At 45.8% G+C, this 20,009-nt stretch overlaps 1 protein-coding gene across 2 annotated transcripts in view; it reads right to left on the minus strand.

The window, feature by feature from the left end:
- Positions 1 to 20,009, minus strand: part of NFE2L3 (NFE2 like bZIP transcription factor 3) — a 33,184-nt gene that overhangs the window by 4,979 nt on the left and 8,196 nt on the right. Inside the window, exons 2-3 of one of the 2 annotated variants that reach the window (XM_047763445.1) lie at positions 7,367 to 7,534; positions 590 to 673 (exon numbers count right to left, since the gene is read on the minus strand). In XM_047763445.1, the coding sequence (XP_047619401.1) occupies positions 590 to 673; positions 7,367 to 7,534 (252 nt within the window). Of the gene's footprint in view, positions 1 to 589; positions 674 to 5,481; positions 5,690 to 7,366; positions 7,535 to 20,009 lie in introns of those variants that run through there. The other variant, XM_047763446.1, reaches the window with a different exon arrangement.

Here is a 20,009-nt window from a genome sequence, read left to right on the forward strand (position 1 = left end):
AAACTGAATCCATGTGAGACAGACTTCGAAGGCGTGGTGTGGGATGAGTGTCTTTCTAAAGCAAATCAGACCCAACAAAGTGTAATCAAGACTCAAATGCCAGAAAAACAAATGTGTGCCATATTTTAAGTACTTACTGCCATTTTGATTCAACATGGATTGTTAATTTGATTATGCCTTTGTGATTATTTGGGAAGAACAGATACATAATGTTAATCTGTGTTCAAGTATTACTTTAAACTGCTATGTATTGCAGGTAAAAAGGTTATATCCTTTTTAGGGCTGGACCCGCAATGTATGTTCTCAGGCTGTAGGGGTTGAACTGAAGCTGTAGCTGCTGGCCTACACCACAGCAATGCCAGATCAAAGTCACATCTGCAATTTATACCACAGCTCACATGGCAACATCAGATCTTTCACCCACTGAGTGAGGCCAGGGATTGAATGAACCCTAGTGCTCATGGGTACCAGTCCAGATTCATTACCACTGAACTACAATGGGAACTCCAAAAAAGGTTATGTTTATTGACAGATAACTTAGTGCAATTATTTTCCTGCAAGGATAAAAGCCAGGGAAGGTTTCAATTACCTCCAGCAGATTTTCAGGTTGTGAGGAAAGCAACTGAAATAAGTCTTCCAGAGAAAATGATGTTTCCGTTCCATTTTGATGTTTCTAAAAAAACACAAAAGGTGCTTCTTTTACATTTAAAAGACTTAAGCGGTTGCCTGGGGTTTTTAGGCTTAATCTTGATAACCAGATCTTATTTCCATGCTGGCCTTCTATTTTGGGGTTTTTACATTCTATTCATCTCTTAAGTACTAAGCATTTTTTTTTGGCAATTTAATTTTCTTTAAATTTAATGGATTTGCAATGTTCTATTTCAGGTGAATAGCAAGGTGATACAGTTGTGCATATACCCACTCTTTTACTGTATAGGTTATTATAGAACATTGAGTAGAGTTCCCTGTGCTATATGGTAGGTCCTTGTTGATTATTTACTTTATAAATAGTAGTGTGTGTATGTTAATCCCAACTTCCTAATTTATCTCTTTCCCTTTTGGTAACCATAAATTTGTTTTCTATGTCTGAGAGTCTCTGTTTTGGAAAAAGTTCATTTGTGTCTTTATTTTTTTAGATTCCACATTCAAGTGATAGCATATAGCATTTCTCTCTCACTGGCTTCACTTAGTATGACACCTCTAGGTCCATCCATGTGGCATTAATTCATATGGCATTATTTCATTCTTTTTATGGCTGAGTAATATTCCATTGTGTATACGTACCACATCTTCTTTATCCATTCCTCTGTTGATGGACATTTAGGTTGCTTCCATGTCTTGACTACTATAAAAATATAGGGGTGCCTGTATCTTTCTGAGTTATGGTTTTCTCCAGATAGATGTCCAGGAGTGAGGTTGCTAGATCATATGGTAGTTTTTAGGGGTTTTTTTGAGGACCCTTTATACTGTTTTGCATAGTGGTTGCACCAATCTACATTCCCACCAACAGTGTAAGAGGGTTCCCTTTTCTCCGCATCCTCTCCAGCATTTGTCTGTTAAGCATCTTTTCATGTGCTGTGCTTTTTGGACATCTGTATATCTTTGGAGAAATGCCTGTTTAGATCTTTTTTTGTTTTTCATTGAGCTATATGAGCTGTTGGTATATTCTGGAGATTGATCCTTTGTCAGTTGCATCATTTGCAAATATTTTCTCTCATCCCATAGGTTTTGTTTGTTTGTTTCTCCTGGCCACACTCCTGGCGTGCATAAGTTCCCAGGCTAAGTATTAAACCTGAGCCACAGCAGTGACAATGCCAGACTCCTAACTGCTGGGCCAACAGGGAATTCCCTGTAAGCTGTCTTTTCATTTTGTTTATGGTTTCCTTTGCTTTCCATTACTTTAGGAGACAGGTCCAAAGAGAGACTGCTGCAACTTATGTCAAAGAGTGTATGTATCAGTATATACCCAAGTGTCCTGGAGTTCCCATTGTGGCTCAGCAGCTTATGAATCCACCTGGTGTCCATGAGGATGCTGGTTCCATCCCTGGCCTCACTCAGTGGGATAAGGATCTGGCATTGCCATGAGCTGTGGTATAGCCACAGATGCAGCTCTGGATATGGCAGCGCTGTGGCATAGGCTGACAGGTTCAGCTCTAATTTGACCCCGTAGCCTGGGAGCTTCCATATGCTGCAGATGCGGTCCCAAAAAGAAAAAGAATGTCCTATGTTTTCCTCTAGGAGTTTTATACAGTACCCGTTCTTACATTTAGGTCTTTAATCCATTTTGAGTTTGAGTATTGTGTTAGAGAATGTTCTAATTTCATTCTTCTACATGCAGCTGTCCAGTATTACCAGCACCACTTATTGAAAGAGACTGTCTTTTCTCCATTGTGTATTCTTGCCTACTTTGTCATAGATTAATTGGCCATAGGTGCATGGGCTCATTTCTGGGCTTTTTATCCTATTCCCTTGATCTGTATGTCTCTTTTTGTGCCAGTACCACATTGTTTTTGAGTATTATAGCTTTGTAGTATAGTCTGAAGCCAGGGAGCCTGATTCCTCCAACTCCATTTTTCTTTCTCAAGATTGCTTTGGCTTTTGTGTTTCCACACAAAAAAATGTTTGTTCTAGTTCTTTGAAAAATGCCATTGGATCGCATTATATCTGTAGATTGCCTTGGGTAGTGCAGTCATTTTAACACTATTGAGTCTTCCAATCCAAGAACATGGTGTATCTTTCCATCTGTATCACCTTCAGTTTCTTTCATTAGTGTCTTAGGGTTTTCAGAGCACAGGTCTTTTGCCTGTACTGGGTAAGTTTATTCCTAAGTATTTTATTCTTTTGGATACAGTGGTAAATGGGATTGTTTCTTGCCTTAATTTCTCTTTTCTGATCTTTCGATCAGTGCATAGAGTTGCAGCCATTTTTTGGTATTAATTTTGTATCTACACCTTCCCCGAATTCATTAGTGAACTCTAGTAGTAGTTTTGTGGTAGCATCTTTAGGATTTTTTCTATGTATAGTATCATGTCATCTGCAATGAGTTCTACTTTTCCAATTTGGATCCTTTTTCTCTGATTGCTGTGGCCAGGACTTCCAAAACTCTGTTGATTAGGTGAGAGTGGATGTCCTTGTCTTATTCCTGATCATAGAGGAAATGCTTTTAGCTTTTCACCACTGAGTATCACGTTAGCAATTATGTGAAGGTAGGTGCCCTCTATGCCCACTTCCTAGAGAGTTTTTATCATAAATGGGTGTTGAGTTTTGTCAAAAACTTCTTCTGCATCTATTGAGAGGACTGTATGGTTTTTATTCTTTAGTTTGTTAATGTGGTGTATCACACCAATTGATCTGCAGATATTGAAAAATCCTTGCATCCTAGCATAAATCCCACATGATTATGGGATTTAATATGGTGTATTATTGGATTCAGTCTGCTAGTATTCTTTTGAGGTTTTTTTTTTCCCCCTTTTTCTTTTTAGGGCTGCACCCAAGGCATATGGAAGTTCCCAAACTAGGAGTCTAATTGGAGCTACAGTTGCCAGCCTACACCACAGCTCATGGCAACACTGGATCCCCGACCCACTGACTGAGGCCAGGGATCGAATCCATGTCCTCATGGATACTAGCCAGACTTGTTTCCACTGTGGCACAGTGGAAACTACTGTTAAGGATTTTTGTATCTGTGTTCATCAGTGATATTGGCCTGTAATTTTTGTTTTGGTTTTTGTTTTTGGCTTTTTAGGGCCACATCTATGGCATATGAAAGTTCTCAATCGAAGCTGCAGCTGCTGACCTACAACCACAGCTCACAGTGAAGTTGGATCCTTAACCCACTGAGCAAGGCCAGGGATCGAACCACTATCCTCATGATACTAGTTAGGTTCGTAACCTACTGAGCCACAACAGAACTCCCTTCTTTTTTTTTGTGGTATCTTTGTCTGGTTTTCGTATCAGGGTGAGGTGGACACCTCATAGAAAGAGTTTGGGTGTTTCTTCCTTTGCAGTTTTTTAGAATAGTTTTAGAAGGTCAGATGTTAACTCTTCAAATGTTTGAAAGAATTTGCCTATGAAGCAATCTGGTCCTGGACTTCTGTTTGTTAGGAGTTGTTTAAATCACAGATTCATTTTTCCATGAAGTTATGTTTTCAAGGCCCATAGTAACACAAAGCTTTCTGTGGACAATTTGGGACTTATATAAGGTAAATCAGTGGATAAGATTTCTTGTTCTTTAACTGGCAACTGACGCAGTCTTAGTGGGGAATGCACTTCTTCACCTACTGGATTTATTATTATTATTATTGTCTTTTTGCCTTTTCCAGGGCTGTTCCTGCAGCATATGGAGATTCTAATTGGAGTTGCAGCCGCTGGCCTACGCCAGAGCCACAGCAACGCGGGATCCGAGCCGCGTCTGCAACCTACACCACAGCTCATGGCAACGCTGGATCCTTAACCCACTGAGCAAGGCCAGGGATCGAACCCACAACCTCATGGTTCCTAGTCGGATTCGTCAACCACTGAGCCACGATGGGAACCCACCTACTTGATTATTTTAAAATCATTCTTAGTTAAGAAATTTCAGAAACTTGTATTCCCATTGTGGCACAGCAGAAATGAATCCGACTAGACTAGGAACCATGAGGTTGCAGGTTCGATCCCTGGTCTCGTTCAGTGGGTTATGGATCTGGTGTGGCTGTGGCTGTGGTGTAGGCCAGCAGCTGTAGCTCTGACTGGACTCCTAGCCTGGGAATCTCCATATGCCATGTGGATGCAACCCTAAAAAAACAAAACAAAACAAAACAAAAAAAGGAAAAAATTTCAGAAACTTGATTCATTAGTCCAAAATGTGCCTGTTGTAACAAGTGTGTGAGAATGGACATCACAAAAACAATGCTTAAGTATTGATAAGTAACATGAAAGAAACCAATCATATTTAGAACACCCATGTATGGTATTAAGATAATTCTGCTTAAAATGAATTATGGACTGATCCTTCGTCAAAGACGTTTCCATAGATCTTTTACTGTTCCCTCTTCATCAGTGCCCCTGGAATGGAGGGCTAAGGAGCTGAATAACCCCTAGCAACCCAGCCCGATGGCTGGTTTCACAGCAGACAGAGGCAAGAGATGGGAGCGAGGAAGGTGTGACAGTTTCTCAGAGACCTCTCACCAGTTCCAGGTCTTGACTGAGCTGTATTGTCCCCCAGGTTCCTTTCTGCCCTGAGAGTGTTGGCTTCAGGTAGTTGCTAGTCATGGGGGCCCCTCTCTTCCTTGGTGTTCCCCTTAAATTTGCCCTCCCCTCTGTTAACAGAAAACCCTCTCATTCGTTTCTTTCTCTTCAGAAACTCACGGGCCTGTGCCTTGTGCTTTAACTGTAGACAGCAGCCACCCTCTTTCCTAAATCTTCACATAAAGTACAAAGTTCTATTTTGAGTCAAGAATTCATTGCATTTTGAATACAGATGGCTAGGAGTAGTCAAAGAACATGGTGGACACATTTATTGTTCCTTAAAAAATGAAACAATATATAAGCTGAACTTGTCTGTAGGGGGAAGAAAGAATGAGTTAACCTATATGTACTGTGTATTTAATCTTCTTTAGCAGCCAGCAGTCTAAGTCCAGGCTGGTGGTGGGGCTAGAAAGAAGCAAATTATGTCAGGTCATCCTAGGTATTCTTCCAGGGTTGTCACCTGAGAGAACAGAAATAAATGCCAGTTGGGAGTTTCCGTCATGGCTCAGCGGTAACAAACCCAACTAGTATCCATGAGGATGTGGGTTCAATCCGTGGCATTGCTCAGTGGGTTCAGGATCCAGTGTTACCATGAGACGTGGCGTAAATCTCAGATGCGGCTTGGATCTGGTGGTGTGGCTGTGGTGTAGGCCCTCAGACCCTCAGCCTGGGAACTTCTATATGCCACGGGCGCGGCCCTAAAAAGACAAAAGAAAAAAAGCAGTATGATTTGTTTAGGGGATACAGCAGATGAGCATCCAGAGCTTGCCTGAAAAACATAAAGAGCAAAAGACCAAGCAAGGGCTGCACGTAGAGAAGTGACTGAACTGACAGGTGAGATGCAGGTTTCCAGGACCAGCACAGGGTTGAGAGGCCACCTGGAGGTGTCTTTGTGAAGACAAGGGCAGGTGAAGGACTCCCAGCTGTGTGGTGGCGGGCTCCAAAGAACACACGAAATGAAAGTGCCTACTCAACAAAGAAGCAGTTTTGAAACCAGTTTCAGACTGGCACCAGCCAAGGAACACCTTTCCCGAGCCCTTGCCACCCACCACACCCTCGGCCCAAAGACAAGCAAGGGAGGAAGAGTTGGGAAAACTGAGAAGCTGGCCTCACACAACCTTTTCTACACAGCCAGGCTTTGAGGCTGCAGCAGGGATAGGAGGGGAGAAGTTGCACTTCAGAGCTTTTGAGAATTACACTGGCTATGTATCAACTGCTAGATTTTAAGTCATAGGGCCTGTCCCAGATTTCACCCAACATGTAGGGAAGAACGAGTTCCTCAGAACAGGTTAGAACAGGCCAGCTGGGGTGGCGGAGGGTGGTTGGGCAAAAGCAGCAGAGATGTTGCACAGTCAAGGCTACAGTGACGATAGCCTGAGAGGGCCAAGGCATGGTACTCTGTCCTTCAAGGGTGTTTAAATGCCACTTGGGGCAAGTCAGGGCTGAGGGAACCATCAAGCAAGACCTGCACGGGTGTCACTTTCCAGGCAAAGTGCCAAGCAGTTAAGTCTCTGGAACCTCTAGACCCATGTGGAGCACTGTTTGCCAGGCCTGTGGCTGCTGAGTGCAATTACGTCCCCAGTGAAAGAAGGGAGGAAGGCCAGGCTGCAGGAAGAAGCCATCCCTTCGGCCTGGCACCTGGAGTTCCTCTTTCCATTTTCTTCGCATTGCGGAGAGTGTGGTTAGACACAGGAGCCGATGAGGTCTCCTACTTGGCCTGGCTGGAGTTGGCTCCTGGATGCCCATTCAGCATGGCACACCAGGAGATTTAAGCCCAGGTCCCAGTCGGATTGAGGGGGATTTGCCTATGGGGTCCCCCAGCTTACTTTCCCAGACCTGGCCAACGTGGCTGGTTGAGACTTCTCTCTTTATTCCTTGTAAACACAGCAAAACCTACTAGCAAATTCCTGGGTTAAGTGTTCGAGTTGAACCAGACATACAAAACCTGAGTATAACTAGATATAACATTCTGTGGGCAATTCCTGTGTAAACCAAACAACCACATCCCCAATTTTTTAAAATATATATTTTCATATATCAGATTTACTTGACAATTTTCTCAATACAAACTACCAAGAGCCATAACAATCTACCTTAACGTCAAAATGGTATAGCTGGGATAGTCCAACATCCATACCTCATTTCTAGATTCTGCGGTCTTCTCAGCCTCCCAGGCAGGTCTTTCTGCTGTTTTATTTTCATCTTCATTCTTCTGTTGTAGTGATTTCTCCTTCTGGGCTGATGCTCTTCGCTCATTTTCCCCATGCTGGGAACCATGTTCCGCAGTTCTTAGTCCCTCATTCTCCTAAAAAGCACCCCAAAATGTGCTAAGTAGAAATCCGTATGTCATCAAACAAGTCAAATCTTTAAAACTGCTTTGTACTTACTGCCTCATGAAAACCCACACGCGAAAAGCTAAGACTGGCATTTCATTATTTGTGTCAAAGAAACATTTAATTCAGAAACAAAGGTCAGTTTTGTGTCCTGTCCTTTTAAAGAACTCACTGGCAGGCTGTTCTGATCTGGATAATTTAAATTACACGCATTTATAAAGCCCCTGACTTTAAAATACTAGCAAATTTGACTAGATTATGAAATCAAGTTAGAAGCAAACAGTGATCAAATATATGTAGAAAAACCTGGAAAGTATTATGACAATATATTAATTACGGTTCTCCCTGAGAGATGGGATGGATTGGGGCAAGATGGTTTTTACAAATATGTACTTGATAGGAAAAAAAGTAAATACACTTAAAAGGGAGTTCCTATCGTGGCGCAGCAGAAACGAATCCAACTAGGAACCATGAGGTTTCGGGTTCAATCCCTGGCCTCACTCAGTGGGTTAAGGATCCAGCGTTGCCTTGAGCTGTGGTAGTGGCTCTGACGTAGGCCAGCAGCTGCAGCTCCAATTGGACCCCTAGCCTGGGAACCTCCATATGCCGCAGATGCAGCCCTAAAAAGACAGAGACAGACAAACACACATACACACACACAAGTTAATAATAAAGCTTAAACTATATTGATATGCATATATATTCTTTGTCTTTTTACGGCTGCACCTGGAACATATGGAGGTTTCCAGGCTAGGGGTTGAATTGGAGCTGTAGCCACTGGCCTAAACCAGAGGCACAGCAACGCCAGATCCAAGCCACGTCTTTGACCTACACCACAGCTCACGGCAATGCCGGATCCTTAACCCACTGAGCAAGGCCAGGGATGGAACCTGTATCTTCATGGATGCTAGTCGTTTCTGCTGAGCCACAACGGGAGCTCCTCCACTGACATTTTCTGCTATGTTTTGAATTTTTCCACCTTTAACTGAGTAGACAATTAAAAAGCTAGAGAATTCTTCTGAACACTCAAAATAGTTACCATTTATTATATACTGTATAGTCTGATCCGCTCTATGTATAATTTTCCTCTTCTAGTACAACATCAAGGCCTCTTAAATTCTTTCAAAGAATCTATTTTAAATTTCTCTCTTCTAGCAACAAAACACACTGGACTAGCTCAAGGACAGCACCACTGCCGCGCCCCCCTCAGAAATGTGGGAGTTCCCGTAGTGGCTCAGCAGTTAATGAACCTGACTAGCATCCATGAGGACGTGTTTGATCCCCGGCCTCGCTCAGAGCTGTGGTGTAGGCCGGCAGCTGCAGCTCTGATTCGACCCCTAGCCTGGGAGCTTCCGTATGCCATGGGTGCAGGCCTAAAAAGACGAAGAACATTTGTGTAGCTTTTATTTTTTTTAAACAAAACTACACAAATGTTCTTCTTCTTTTTTTTAAGTGAAGGTCGAAGAAATGGACATCTACAGATGCCAGAGGCAGGGCGGGAAGTCAAAGCAAGAGCAGCAAAAGGCAGCCGCCCCACCTGCTGGCGGCCCACTTGGTTTTACCTGCTTCTCCGTTCACTGTACCAAACTCCACGACAAACTCAGCCGCCCTCTTGACATCAATCTCAGCTCCGAAAGAGCTCCTGTGCTCAAGGACATTGCTTCTGCTCCCCTAACCCTCCACACCTCGGCTTTTCTGTCTTTTTAGGACTGCACCCATGGCACATGGAAGTTCCTAGGCCAGGGATTAAGTCCAAGCCGTAGCTGTTACCTATGCTACAGCTGCAGCAAAACCAGATTCTTGAACCCACTGGGCTGGACTGGGGGTCGAACCCCTGCCTCTGCAGCGACCTAAGCCCCTGCAGTTGGATTCTTAACCCACTGTACCACAGCAGGAATAACCCCGTCAGACTTTTAAAATGCATGAGTAACAAAGTATGTTAGATAGCCTGCCTACAAAAACAAAACAAACAAACAAAAAAACCAGAGTTCCTGTTGTGGCTCAGTGGTTAACGAATCCAACTAGGAACCATGAGGTTGCGGGTTCGATCCCTGCCCTTGCTCAGTGGGTTAAGGATCCGGTGTTGCCGTGAGCTGTGGTGTAGGTTGCAGACACGGCTTGGATCTGGCGTTGCTGTGGCTCCAGTGTAGGCCGGCGGCTACAGCTCCGATTAGACTCCTAGCCTGGCAACCTCCATGTGCAGAGGGAGTGGTCCTAGAAAAGGCAAAAAGACAAAAAAACAAAAACAAAAACCTGCCTAAAAGCTCTGGGAGCAGGAGTTCCCTGTTAGACTAGTGGTTAAAGAGCCGGCATTGTCACTGCTGTGGCAGGGATTCAGTCCTTGGCCCAGGAACTTTTGAGTGCTGTGGGTGCTTGAGCCAAAAAAAACCCAGACCAAACCAAATTAAACAAACCAAATCCTACAGAAGAGCAGAAATGAAGGTAGCAAGATTCTGCATGACCACAAATCACATCGCAAGAAGCAGAAAATGGGTTAAAAATCCTACCATATAATAATGGAGCGTAACTCATCAAATGAATCAAATAAAACAACGAGTCCATCTTAAACAAGTAAGTGAGGGGCAAAGGGAAATCTCTTCCTTGTAGTAGAATGCAGCTCAGAAATCTAGAAGGAGAATCAGGGGGTTAGAAAATCCTAAACGGATATTAAAACTAGAGAATAAAAATTTGAAGAAAAGATACTTAAACTGTCTCAAAAGTGTCAACTGCACAGGGACTTTCTAATTACAAAGAGAAAAATAATAACACTTCAGGAGAAACCCAGCAAAGACCATCTAAAGCAAGCGGTCAAATCCGTCATCACAACAGGGAGGGACGCAGGCGCTTTCTGACACGATGGTACAAAGGACACGCCACTTCTGTGGTATTCATAATTCAATGCAATAAGGGAACATCAGACAAATCAAAACCGGGGGCCACCTTACAAAATAAAGATTGATACTCTTCCAAAATCTAAAGGTCAAGAACTGAAATAGCTTTTCCAAATTAAAGGTGACCAAACAGACGCGTCAGCTCTAAAGCAATGTGTGATCCTGGGGTTATATGCAGGAGATAAAGTAGTTACAGAGGGTATTACTAGGGCAACAGATAAAATGTGACTATGGGTGGCAGATTATAGTCTGAGATTCAGGTTAAATTTTCCTGATTTTGATGAATTGGTTATAGAAAAAAAATTCTTAGGAAATAACTACACACAATGGCTTTGATTCATCTTCCAAAGTTTCAGAATTTTTAAGAAAGTATGTGTTATAAACAGGCAATGCAAACAACATGTAAGTCTAAGTAAATTCTTGCAACTTTTTAAAAGTTTGAAATAAAAATCCCTATATAGCAAAACCACTTTAGCCAAGGCAATAACAGCAAACGGTCAACCCAGAAAAACCATTCTTCCATTACATTTTCTGCTCATTTTATCCGCCCCCCCCAAGTACATATAGTCATATCACATGGCTTTACCGTTTTCACCTCTTCCTTCCCAACATCTGAATTTCTTATTTCTTTTTCTTGTCCAATTGTCTTGTTCCTGCTTCCAGAATACTGTGCAATATTAACAGTGATCCCTGGTAAAGGCAAACACTCTCTGTGCCACCTCCACTCTCAACAATCGCCTACAATACTACCACTTCCACTGCACTTTTCCACACCCACCAAGCAACTGTGACACCAGCTGGCTGTTCTAGGATTTAACTCAATTCTCACACTATCTCCCTGGAGATGGCGTCAGATCCCACAGATTAAGGGCTCAATCTCAAAGACCGATGAGCTCGATCTCAAAACATTTTACTTACTAGATTACCATTTTATTCCCAACGGACACAACTCAGAAACAACCAGATGCCTAAGAGCCAGGTATGTGGGCAGGGGCACAGAGCCACCATGCCCCCTACGCGTTCACCAACCTGGAAGTCTCCAAACCCCATCCTTCTGGTTTAAGGGCGGTGTGGTTGATCAAATCACTGGCAGTTAGTGACTGAACTCAATCCCAGAGGGCTGAGAGGTGGGGTTTAAAGTTCCAACCCTCTCATCTGGCATTGCTCTGCCTGTGGCATAGGCTGGCAGCTACAGCTCCGATTAGACCCCTAGCCTGGGAACTTCCATATGCTGCAGGTGCGGGCCTAAAATAAATAAATAAATAAATAAATAAATAAATAAATAAATAAATAAATAAATGAATGAATGAATGAATGTTCCAACCCTCTCACCCTGTGCTTGGTTCCCATGGCAACCAGCCTCCATCCTTAGGGGGTTCTCCAAAAGTCACCTCATCAACGTAAGTCAGGTGTTGTTAAAAGGGGCTTGTCATGAATAGGAAGATGCTTCTTTCACTATAACATTTATGGTTCTGGAGCTATTTTAGGAACTGAGGACTGAAAGACCAGATTATAGTCTTAGATTCAGGTTAAATGTAATAGTTACTGTAACAAAACATGCTCCCATTGCTCTTAATACTTAGAAAAGTCCAACATATGGGAGTTCAGCCCTGTGGTGGGGGTAGGGGATGAAGACCACATCATCACATCTGAATTTTCTTTTGTTTTTAGGGCCGCAGGTGCAGCATATGGAAGTTCCCAGGCTAGGGGTCCAATTGGAGCTGCAAGCTGCCAGCCTACGCCACAGCAACACCAGATCCCCAGCCCACTGAGTGAGGCCAGGACTGAGTTCACATGCTCATGGATACTAGTTGGATTCGCTTCTGCTTTGCCACAGTGGGAACTCCCTACACCTGACATTCTGATTTTACTCACAAATTTAATGGGAATACTTATGTTTCACCAACAAGGATACTGTGGACTTTTACTTGAGATTCAACAGTTTATTTCTTCAATCATTCAGTCAACCAATACTAAGTGCTAAGTACTAGACTAGATGCTGGGGCTACAACAGTGAAAAAAGTCTAGACTGGCCCTTCAGAGCGTCCATTCTACAGGGAGAAGGAGCCAAAAATACAAGGGAACTAACATTTCTGCAAGTTATGGCAAGTGAGAGAAGAAAGAGGGGGCCCTCTTTTAGAAAAAATGGCCAGGGAAGGCCTCTCAGGGGAGGTGACATTTTAGCTGAAATCTAAAAAGAGAGAAAATGGTGTTCCCGTCGTGGCTCAGTAGTAACGAACCCGACTAGGAGCCATGAGGTTGCAGGTTTGATCCCTAGCCTCGCTCAGTGGGTTAAGGATCTGGCGTTGCCGTGAGCTGTGGTGTAGGTCACAGACGCGGCTCAGATCCCATGTGGCTGTGGCACAGGCTAGTGGCTACAGCTCCAATTCGACCTCTAGCCTGGGAACCTCCATATGCCATGGGTGTGGCCCTAAAAAAGACGAATAAATAAATAAAACAAAATAAAAAAAGAGAAAGAACTGTGTGCAGAAGAGAGGAATGAATACACCCCTCTTACCATAACAGTTTTGATCAGTTTCGTAATGATGGATGTTTAGTTTCCAATCTTATAATACATGATATTAAAATGTCCTCATACATATTTCTTAGCACACATTTGCAAGTAGAAGAAATTCCTAGAAGGTATGCTGGGTCAACAGGTGCATTTTTTTTTTTTTCTTTTTATGGCCCACCCATAGCATATGGAAGTTCCTGGGCCAGGAACTGACTCCAACAGGCAGCTGTAACCTGTACCACAGCTGTGGCAATGCCCAATCCTTTAACCCACTGCACAGGACTGGGGATAGAACCGGCGCCTCTGCAGAGATCCAAGCTGCTGCAGTCGGATTCCCAACCTATTGCACCCCAGTGGGAACTCCTGCACATTTTTTTATTTGATGGATTCTACCTAATGGCCCTCCAAAAACCCTATCAACAAAAGCGTCAATGTGATAGATGACAACTGGCATCTCATCGTAATTTTCATTTATATTTCTTTTATTATGAGTGAGGGTGAACATCTTTCACCAGTGTCAAAGCATCTGCAGTTCCTCTTCTGAGGACTATTTGTGGCCTCTGTCCAGTTTTCTTGATCTGCGGTAGCATAAAATTTTTGCTCGGGTCCTCCCATGCTGTCTCCGCAGAGATGCAAGAGTGGAAGTTAGGGGGCTGTTGCAGTCATTTAAGGGAGAGTAGGTGACAGTCAGTGAAAAGGTGGCGGTGACAGAGAAGCAGAAGAATTCATGATATATTGTGGAAACAGAAGAGACGGGGCTTGTTCATGGATGGAAATGGGCGATCAAAGAAAGCCAAGAATTCGGAGCGACTCCCAGCTCTCGGTTTCAATAAGACGGTCAACAGTTTAAAAGGGAAACGGAACTGAAAGCGCTTCCATTTTGGAAATGTCAGATTCGATGCACAAGGTCGCGTGGAAATATCCGCTTCACTGGTGCAATGAGAATCTGCAAAGGTTTGAACTGGCGGCGCACACCATACACGCCAGATGAATTAAAAAACAAAACAAAACACCAGAACGGATGAAATTCCAGCAAGTGAGTACCCAGCAAGGAGAGGAGGCTCGGCCCCAGGTCCTGGGGCACCGCGGCTTCAGAGGCCGAGGACAGACGTGAGTTGCAGGGGGAGCCAGGGCACAGCAGTGCCTCGGCATCCAAAACGGTGCCCGGAAGAATGGAGTGGTGGATGGTGCTGACTGCTGCTTGGAGGCTGCACGACCGAAGGACAGAAAAGTAGCTACCGGGTTTGGCAATAAGTACACTGCTGGTGAAAAAAAGGAAAAAGAGAGAAAGAAAGAAAGCTGTCGGCAGCCTTGGAAAAATCAATTTAGGGCAGAAGCCAAATGATACTGAGTGAAGAGTAAATGGAGATAACAAACTGGAAACAGGGTACAGACAATTCTTTCAAGAATTTTAGCTACGAAGTGAGTGGTGAAATGGGTCAGAGCAATGTTTTGTTTTGTTTTTTGGGTTTTTTTTTTTTTGCTCTTTAGGGCCGCTCCTGTGGGATGTGGAGGTTCCCAGGCTAGGGTCAAACTGGAGCTGCAGGTGCCGGCCTACGCCCGGCCACAGCCACGCCGGATCTGAGCCGGGTCTGTGACCTACACCATAGCTTATGGCAATGCCAGATCCTTAACCCCTGAGTGAGGCCAGGGAGCAAACCCCCATCCCTCAGGGATTCTAGTCAGGTTCGTTAGCACGGAGCCACGACGGGAACAATATTTCATTTTGAAGATGAGACCCTAGAGTGTGTTTGTAAGGCAGTGATTTAGGAGAAAGGGTAACATTCAGGAGGTTGCAGAGAGACTCCAGAGGACAAGCGGCAGGACTGAGTTTGAGAGAAGGAAAAATAGAGCCTTCATTTCAAGATGGGGACTAGAAAGTGGATGCAAGAATTTATCTCAGGATTTGGTAGCAGGAAGATCTATCCTTATTTTCGAAGGTATTTTTTAAAAGTAGAAACGGATATTGAACATTACAGGGATTTAAAAATATCCACAAATTATGTGACACCCTTAAAGAAGTAAAGCTTGAGAGCTCCCTGGTGGCTCAGCAGGTTAAGGATCTAGTGTTGTCACTGTTATGGCACAGGTTTGATCACTGGCCTGGGATCTTCCACGTGCCACTGGAGCAGCCAAAAAAAAAAAAAAAAAAGAAGAGGAAAAAGGAGAAGGAGGAGGATGAGGAGAAGTAAAGCTTAATTCCTCTCCTCTTGAATGGGGGCTGGACTTAGTGAATTACTTCTAACAACAGGAATATTAGACGGGGAGGGATGGTTCGGCACTGTGGCCTCCTCCTTTCTCTCTCTCTGCTCACTGGTCTGGTGAAAGCCAGCTCTCACGTGGCAAGGACATTCAAGCTTTCTACAGAGAAGCCTACCTGGCAAAGAACTGAGGCCTCCTGCCAACACTCTTGTGAGTGATCCACCTCGGAAGTGGATCCTGCAGCTCCATCAAGGCTCTGGATGAACGCAAGCAACCACCCTCCACCTTGATGGCGACCTCGGGAGACCCAGAATGAGAACTACTTAGCTAAGCCACTCCAGAATTCTTGACCCACAGATACGGTGGGATAATAAAGAGCTGTGTTAGTAAGCCATCAAATTTTGGGACAATTTGTTACACAGCAAGAATTACTAATACAAATGTTGTTTTTGTCTTTTTAGAGCCACACCTGTAGTGTATGAAAGTTCCCAGGCCAGGGGTCAAATTGGAGCTGCAGCTGCTGGCCTATGCCATAGCCACACAGGATTGGAGCAGCATCTGTGACCTACACTGCAGCTCACGGCGACACTGGATACTTAAGCCACTGAATGAGGCCAGGGACTGAACCTGTGTCCTCGTGGATACTAGTGGGCCACAATGGGAACTCCAAGAGTGATTCCTGGATTCTTCGATGTGTGTGTGTGTGTGTGTTTTATTTAGGTCTTAATATCACTTTCATGTTGGTCTTGAAAAAAGAACTGGGAAGCTTTATGTAACATCAGAAGGCCTTCCAGAAAGGCCGATCTAGTTTACACTGTCATCAGTGGTATCTGAGCTTATCTATTTCCTCACATGGCACCTACTGGGTCTGAAAAGTGAAAACAGTCTATTGCACTTGCAATATACTTTGCACAGCCCGCAAGGCCTCCCAAAAGCCTTGTGGCTCGGAGGGCTCAGGTCTAAAACCAGCTGAGTCAAAGAGGCCCATCCTACTTCTTCTACCAGCTGTGTGACAGCGGGCCACTTGGCGCCCCAGTTCCAGTGACGTGAAAGGGTAACCTTGCTAACTCATGTTTTAAGGAACTAGGTGAGAAAAAGCACGGATCACACTTCAGATGCTACACAGACAGGAATCCCTTACTCCTTTCTACAGCTTTTTGATTCTGAAGCGTTGCAATTAATGACTAACTGCTGACAACTCAATCAGATCATCAAGAAAAAAGGATCCCCACCTCCCGTAGTCAGTAATTAGTATCTCTTTGCTCTCTTCTCTTCCCGTCTGCCTCAACTCCACGACACGGAGCTGATACAGAGAGTACACGCATTTTACAAGGACTGCTCTATGTGAACTGCTGGTTTATGGCCCATGCTCTTAAGGAACCAGTAAGTGAAACCCATCATTAAGTTACTTTTTATCTGTGGGTAGGTAGGTGGTTTTTACTCTGGTAGGGCTGGGACTCAATTTAAAAAAAAAAAAAAAAGAAGAAGAGGAAGAAGAAAGTTTCCACGCTCAGCGCAGGAAGCCATCGTAAACTCGAGAGCTGGACACTAGATCACAACCCAACATTGCACGGCTTGTACTGAACTGGCAGCTGCTGGAAAGGCAGCCCCCCCACCCCTCATCCTCTCCCTGGATCCAGAACCTTTTATTTTGGGCCCCTTAGCTGAAACCGGCTTCTACAGTTTCTAAAATCCCATGACTTCTAGGGTTTCTCTGATGGTATTTATTTATTTTATTTTAATTTCATTTTATTTTTTGTCTTTTTGCCTTTTCGCCTTTTCTAGGGCCGCTTCCCGTGGCATATGGAGGTTCCCAGGCTAGGGGTTGAATCAGAGCTGCAGACGCTGGCCTACACCGGAGCCACAGCAACGCGGGATCCGAGCCTCCTCTGCAACCTACACCACAGCTCACGGCAACACCAGATCCTTAACCCACTGAGCAAGGCAGGGGAGGGAACCCACAACCTCAGGGTTCCTAGGTGGATTCGTTAACCACTGCGCCACGACGGGAACTCCTGATGGCATTTATTCTTTTCCACATAAAACTATAAGTATTTGGGTCTCTTCTTTCCTACCAGGCTGTAAACTTGTGACACCTGTCCTCCAGCAGGTAACTCACCTTTGCCACCACTGGTTAGGAGGCTTTCTGAGACAGTCAGTGAAGGTAGTGGGAGGGGGAGAAAGAAGCCAGGCTGGGCCTTCCTCTTCTCCTTGTTAAGTAACCCTCAGGGCTCCGGCCGCGATGTGCCTGTACTTACACTACTGGACTGGGACCTGAGAGTGCAGGGGAGACCTTGACCCTGAAAAACCTCTGGGGGAACAGTCCCGGCTGGCTGAGTGCGGCCTTTTATCCAGGCATCCGGGGGCGGAAGGACCGAGACCCGCTTTGACCTTCACGGCTGGAGGAACCTTCAAAGACAAAGAACAGTGTGGGGCCACCGAGAAGGATGACATCAGAGGGAGGGCGGGTGAAGGCCCAAGAATCGCGGGCCTGTCTCTGGGCGGGAGGCGAGCGGGAGTCGCTGGGTCCAGAGAGGACGAGACGCCAGAGAGACGGCGTCCTGCTTGGCCTGGACGGTTTTCAGCTGCAGCTGACAGTAATTCTAGCTCCCATTTGCTGAGCACTCGCTGGGGGCCTGGCGCCACATCCACGCTCTCACTCACGCTGCCTGGCATCCTGGGAGGCGCTGCCAGTGCCATCTCCTCCTCCGGGGGAGGAAACGGAGACACAGAGAGGTTGAGCGCCTTGTCTTAAGTCACACAGCTACTAAGCGGCAGAGCCTGGGTTTGGCTGCGGGTGTTTTTATTTGACAGCCAGCTCTTAAGACACCGTGCCGGTTCTTGTTCGCCCCACAGGTCCCTGTGTGACCCTTGCACACTCTGGGCCTCCAGGGTTCCCCAGTGGAAGGCCACAGCAGGAGACTGGAGGGGGCCGGGGGTGCGGAGGGCCAAGAAGGGCCCAAGGCATTTCTCCGCCTCCCCCACGCTCCTCCTGGGCGCTGGCAGTGGCTCCCGACACCCTCTCTCCGCTCCTGTGGGCCGTCACCTGCAGACTGTCCATTCGAGCCCTGAGGGTGAAGCCTCTTCCTGCGGAGACGGTAACCACCCCCCTCCACCCCACGCTGGCTCCCACCGGCATCCCACCGATGAGGACAGCAGGGGCGGGAAGAGCTCACGCCCCACGAAGAAAAAAGCAAGGCCCTGGCTCAGTATCACCTCCTTGTCATGCAGAACAGCTGGTGACAGTGCAAGGCAGCCACCTCGTGTGGACTCTGAGCCCAACACGCCAAGCGTGGAAAAGCTTATCTCGAGACAGCTGGGGGCCCTGAATGCCAGCGGGGTATTTGCAGACATTAAAGAATTTCTGGGAGTTCCCACTGTGGTGCAGTGGAAACAAATCCAACGAAGATCCATGAGGATGTGGGTTTGATCCCTGGCTTCACTCAGGGGGTTAAGGATCCAGTGCTGCCGTGAGTTGTGGTGTAGGCTGCAGATGCGGCTCAGATGGTGCATTGCTGTGGCTGTGGTGTAGACAGACAGCTGCAGCTTCAATTCAACCCCTAGCCTGGGAACTTCCATATGCTGTGAGTACAGCTCTAAAAAGCAAAAAAAAAAAAGCATTTCTGTGGATTTTTTGTAAATGTGCTAATGTGTGGTGGTGTTTCGAGAAGAGTCCTTATATTTCAGGGATATAAACGGAAAGATTTATAGAAGGTTTTCTGAGCCGGTGAAGGCAGTGGGAAGAGTAAGAAAGGGACAAAGTTGGGCTTTTCTCTTTGCTAAGTCTCTGCAAAGAGTTGGCACAAGCACCACAAGAAATGATGTTGGGATGTGTTTCAAAATAATGGGGGGCGGGGGAGGAGGAGTAACCAATGATCCCAGGTTGGCTGCACTGGTGACAGGGATGGGGCTCCGCTACCCCATCTCCTTCCTCTCACTTGTCACACGTGCTGGAGACTTTCCACGATACCGAGTGAAGAGGAGACTCCCTTCTGAAGGCCCCCTGGAGGAGGCAGGGCGGCAGCTAACCCCGCTGGCAGGCATCCTCCACGCGGCCGAAACTAAGCCTTTCAAGGTGACTGCCCACCCGGAGAAGCCGGGTATGAAAATCACCAGTTTTCCAAACAGGAACCTCACATCGAGAGACACTCCAACCCGCAGGCTCTGATTTTAAAGGACGCTGCTTCTCTTGCAACCAAGCCCCAGGCCCAACCCCAGCGGGCGGAGGGATAGGGTGGGGGGCGGGCCGGGGGAGGGGGTGTGAGCTGTCCAGACTCATTTGCGATTCATTTAATGCTAGATTCCTCCAGCAGGCAGGACAGGCCAACTGGCCTTCCAAATGCGTGATGTTTTGTTTGTTTTTTCCCCATAATGGAAAATTTCAAACGCACAAACAGAAGCCAGGATACGGTAAGCCCTCCATCGCCCAGTTTCAACAATTATCCAGTCTGCCCTCCCTCTATGGCTGCTACCACCATCCTCCCTCTACTCAGTTATTCTTTGGGGGTAGGATTTACGCCAGCCCAGAAATGCAAAAGCCTTGGCTGTACAGGCGTGACAAACGCAGGCACCCACGTAACCCGCACCTCAACTGTGACACAGACCATTGCGACCTCCCCCGACAGGTCTCTCCTACGTTTACCCTTAGCTTTGCCTACTCCGGAACTTAAGCACGCGTTTGAAACTGCCTTTATTGGCAAGTTAGTTCTGCATTCGTTGCTAATTTTCTGGGCAAGCTAGTTCCCCATAACTCCAGCAAGGAACGAGAGGGATCAGGCTTTGACTTTTAACACAGCACCTGCAAAACTGGGGCCCTGGCCCAAGGTCCTGCTGCCCGAG

Source organism: Phacochoerus africanus, chromosome 16 (assembly GCF_016906955.1).
Source record: "Phacochoerus africanus isolate WHEZ1 chromosome 16, ROS_Pafr_v1, whole genome shotgun sequence".
Classification (NCBI taxonomy): domain Eukaryota; kingdom Metazoa; phylum Chordata; class Mammalia; order Artiodactyla; family Suidae; genus Phacochoerus; species Phacochoerus africanus.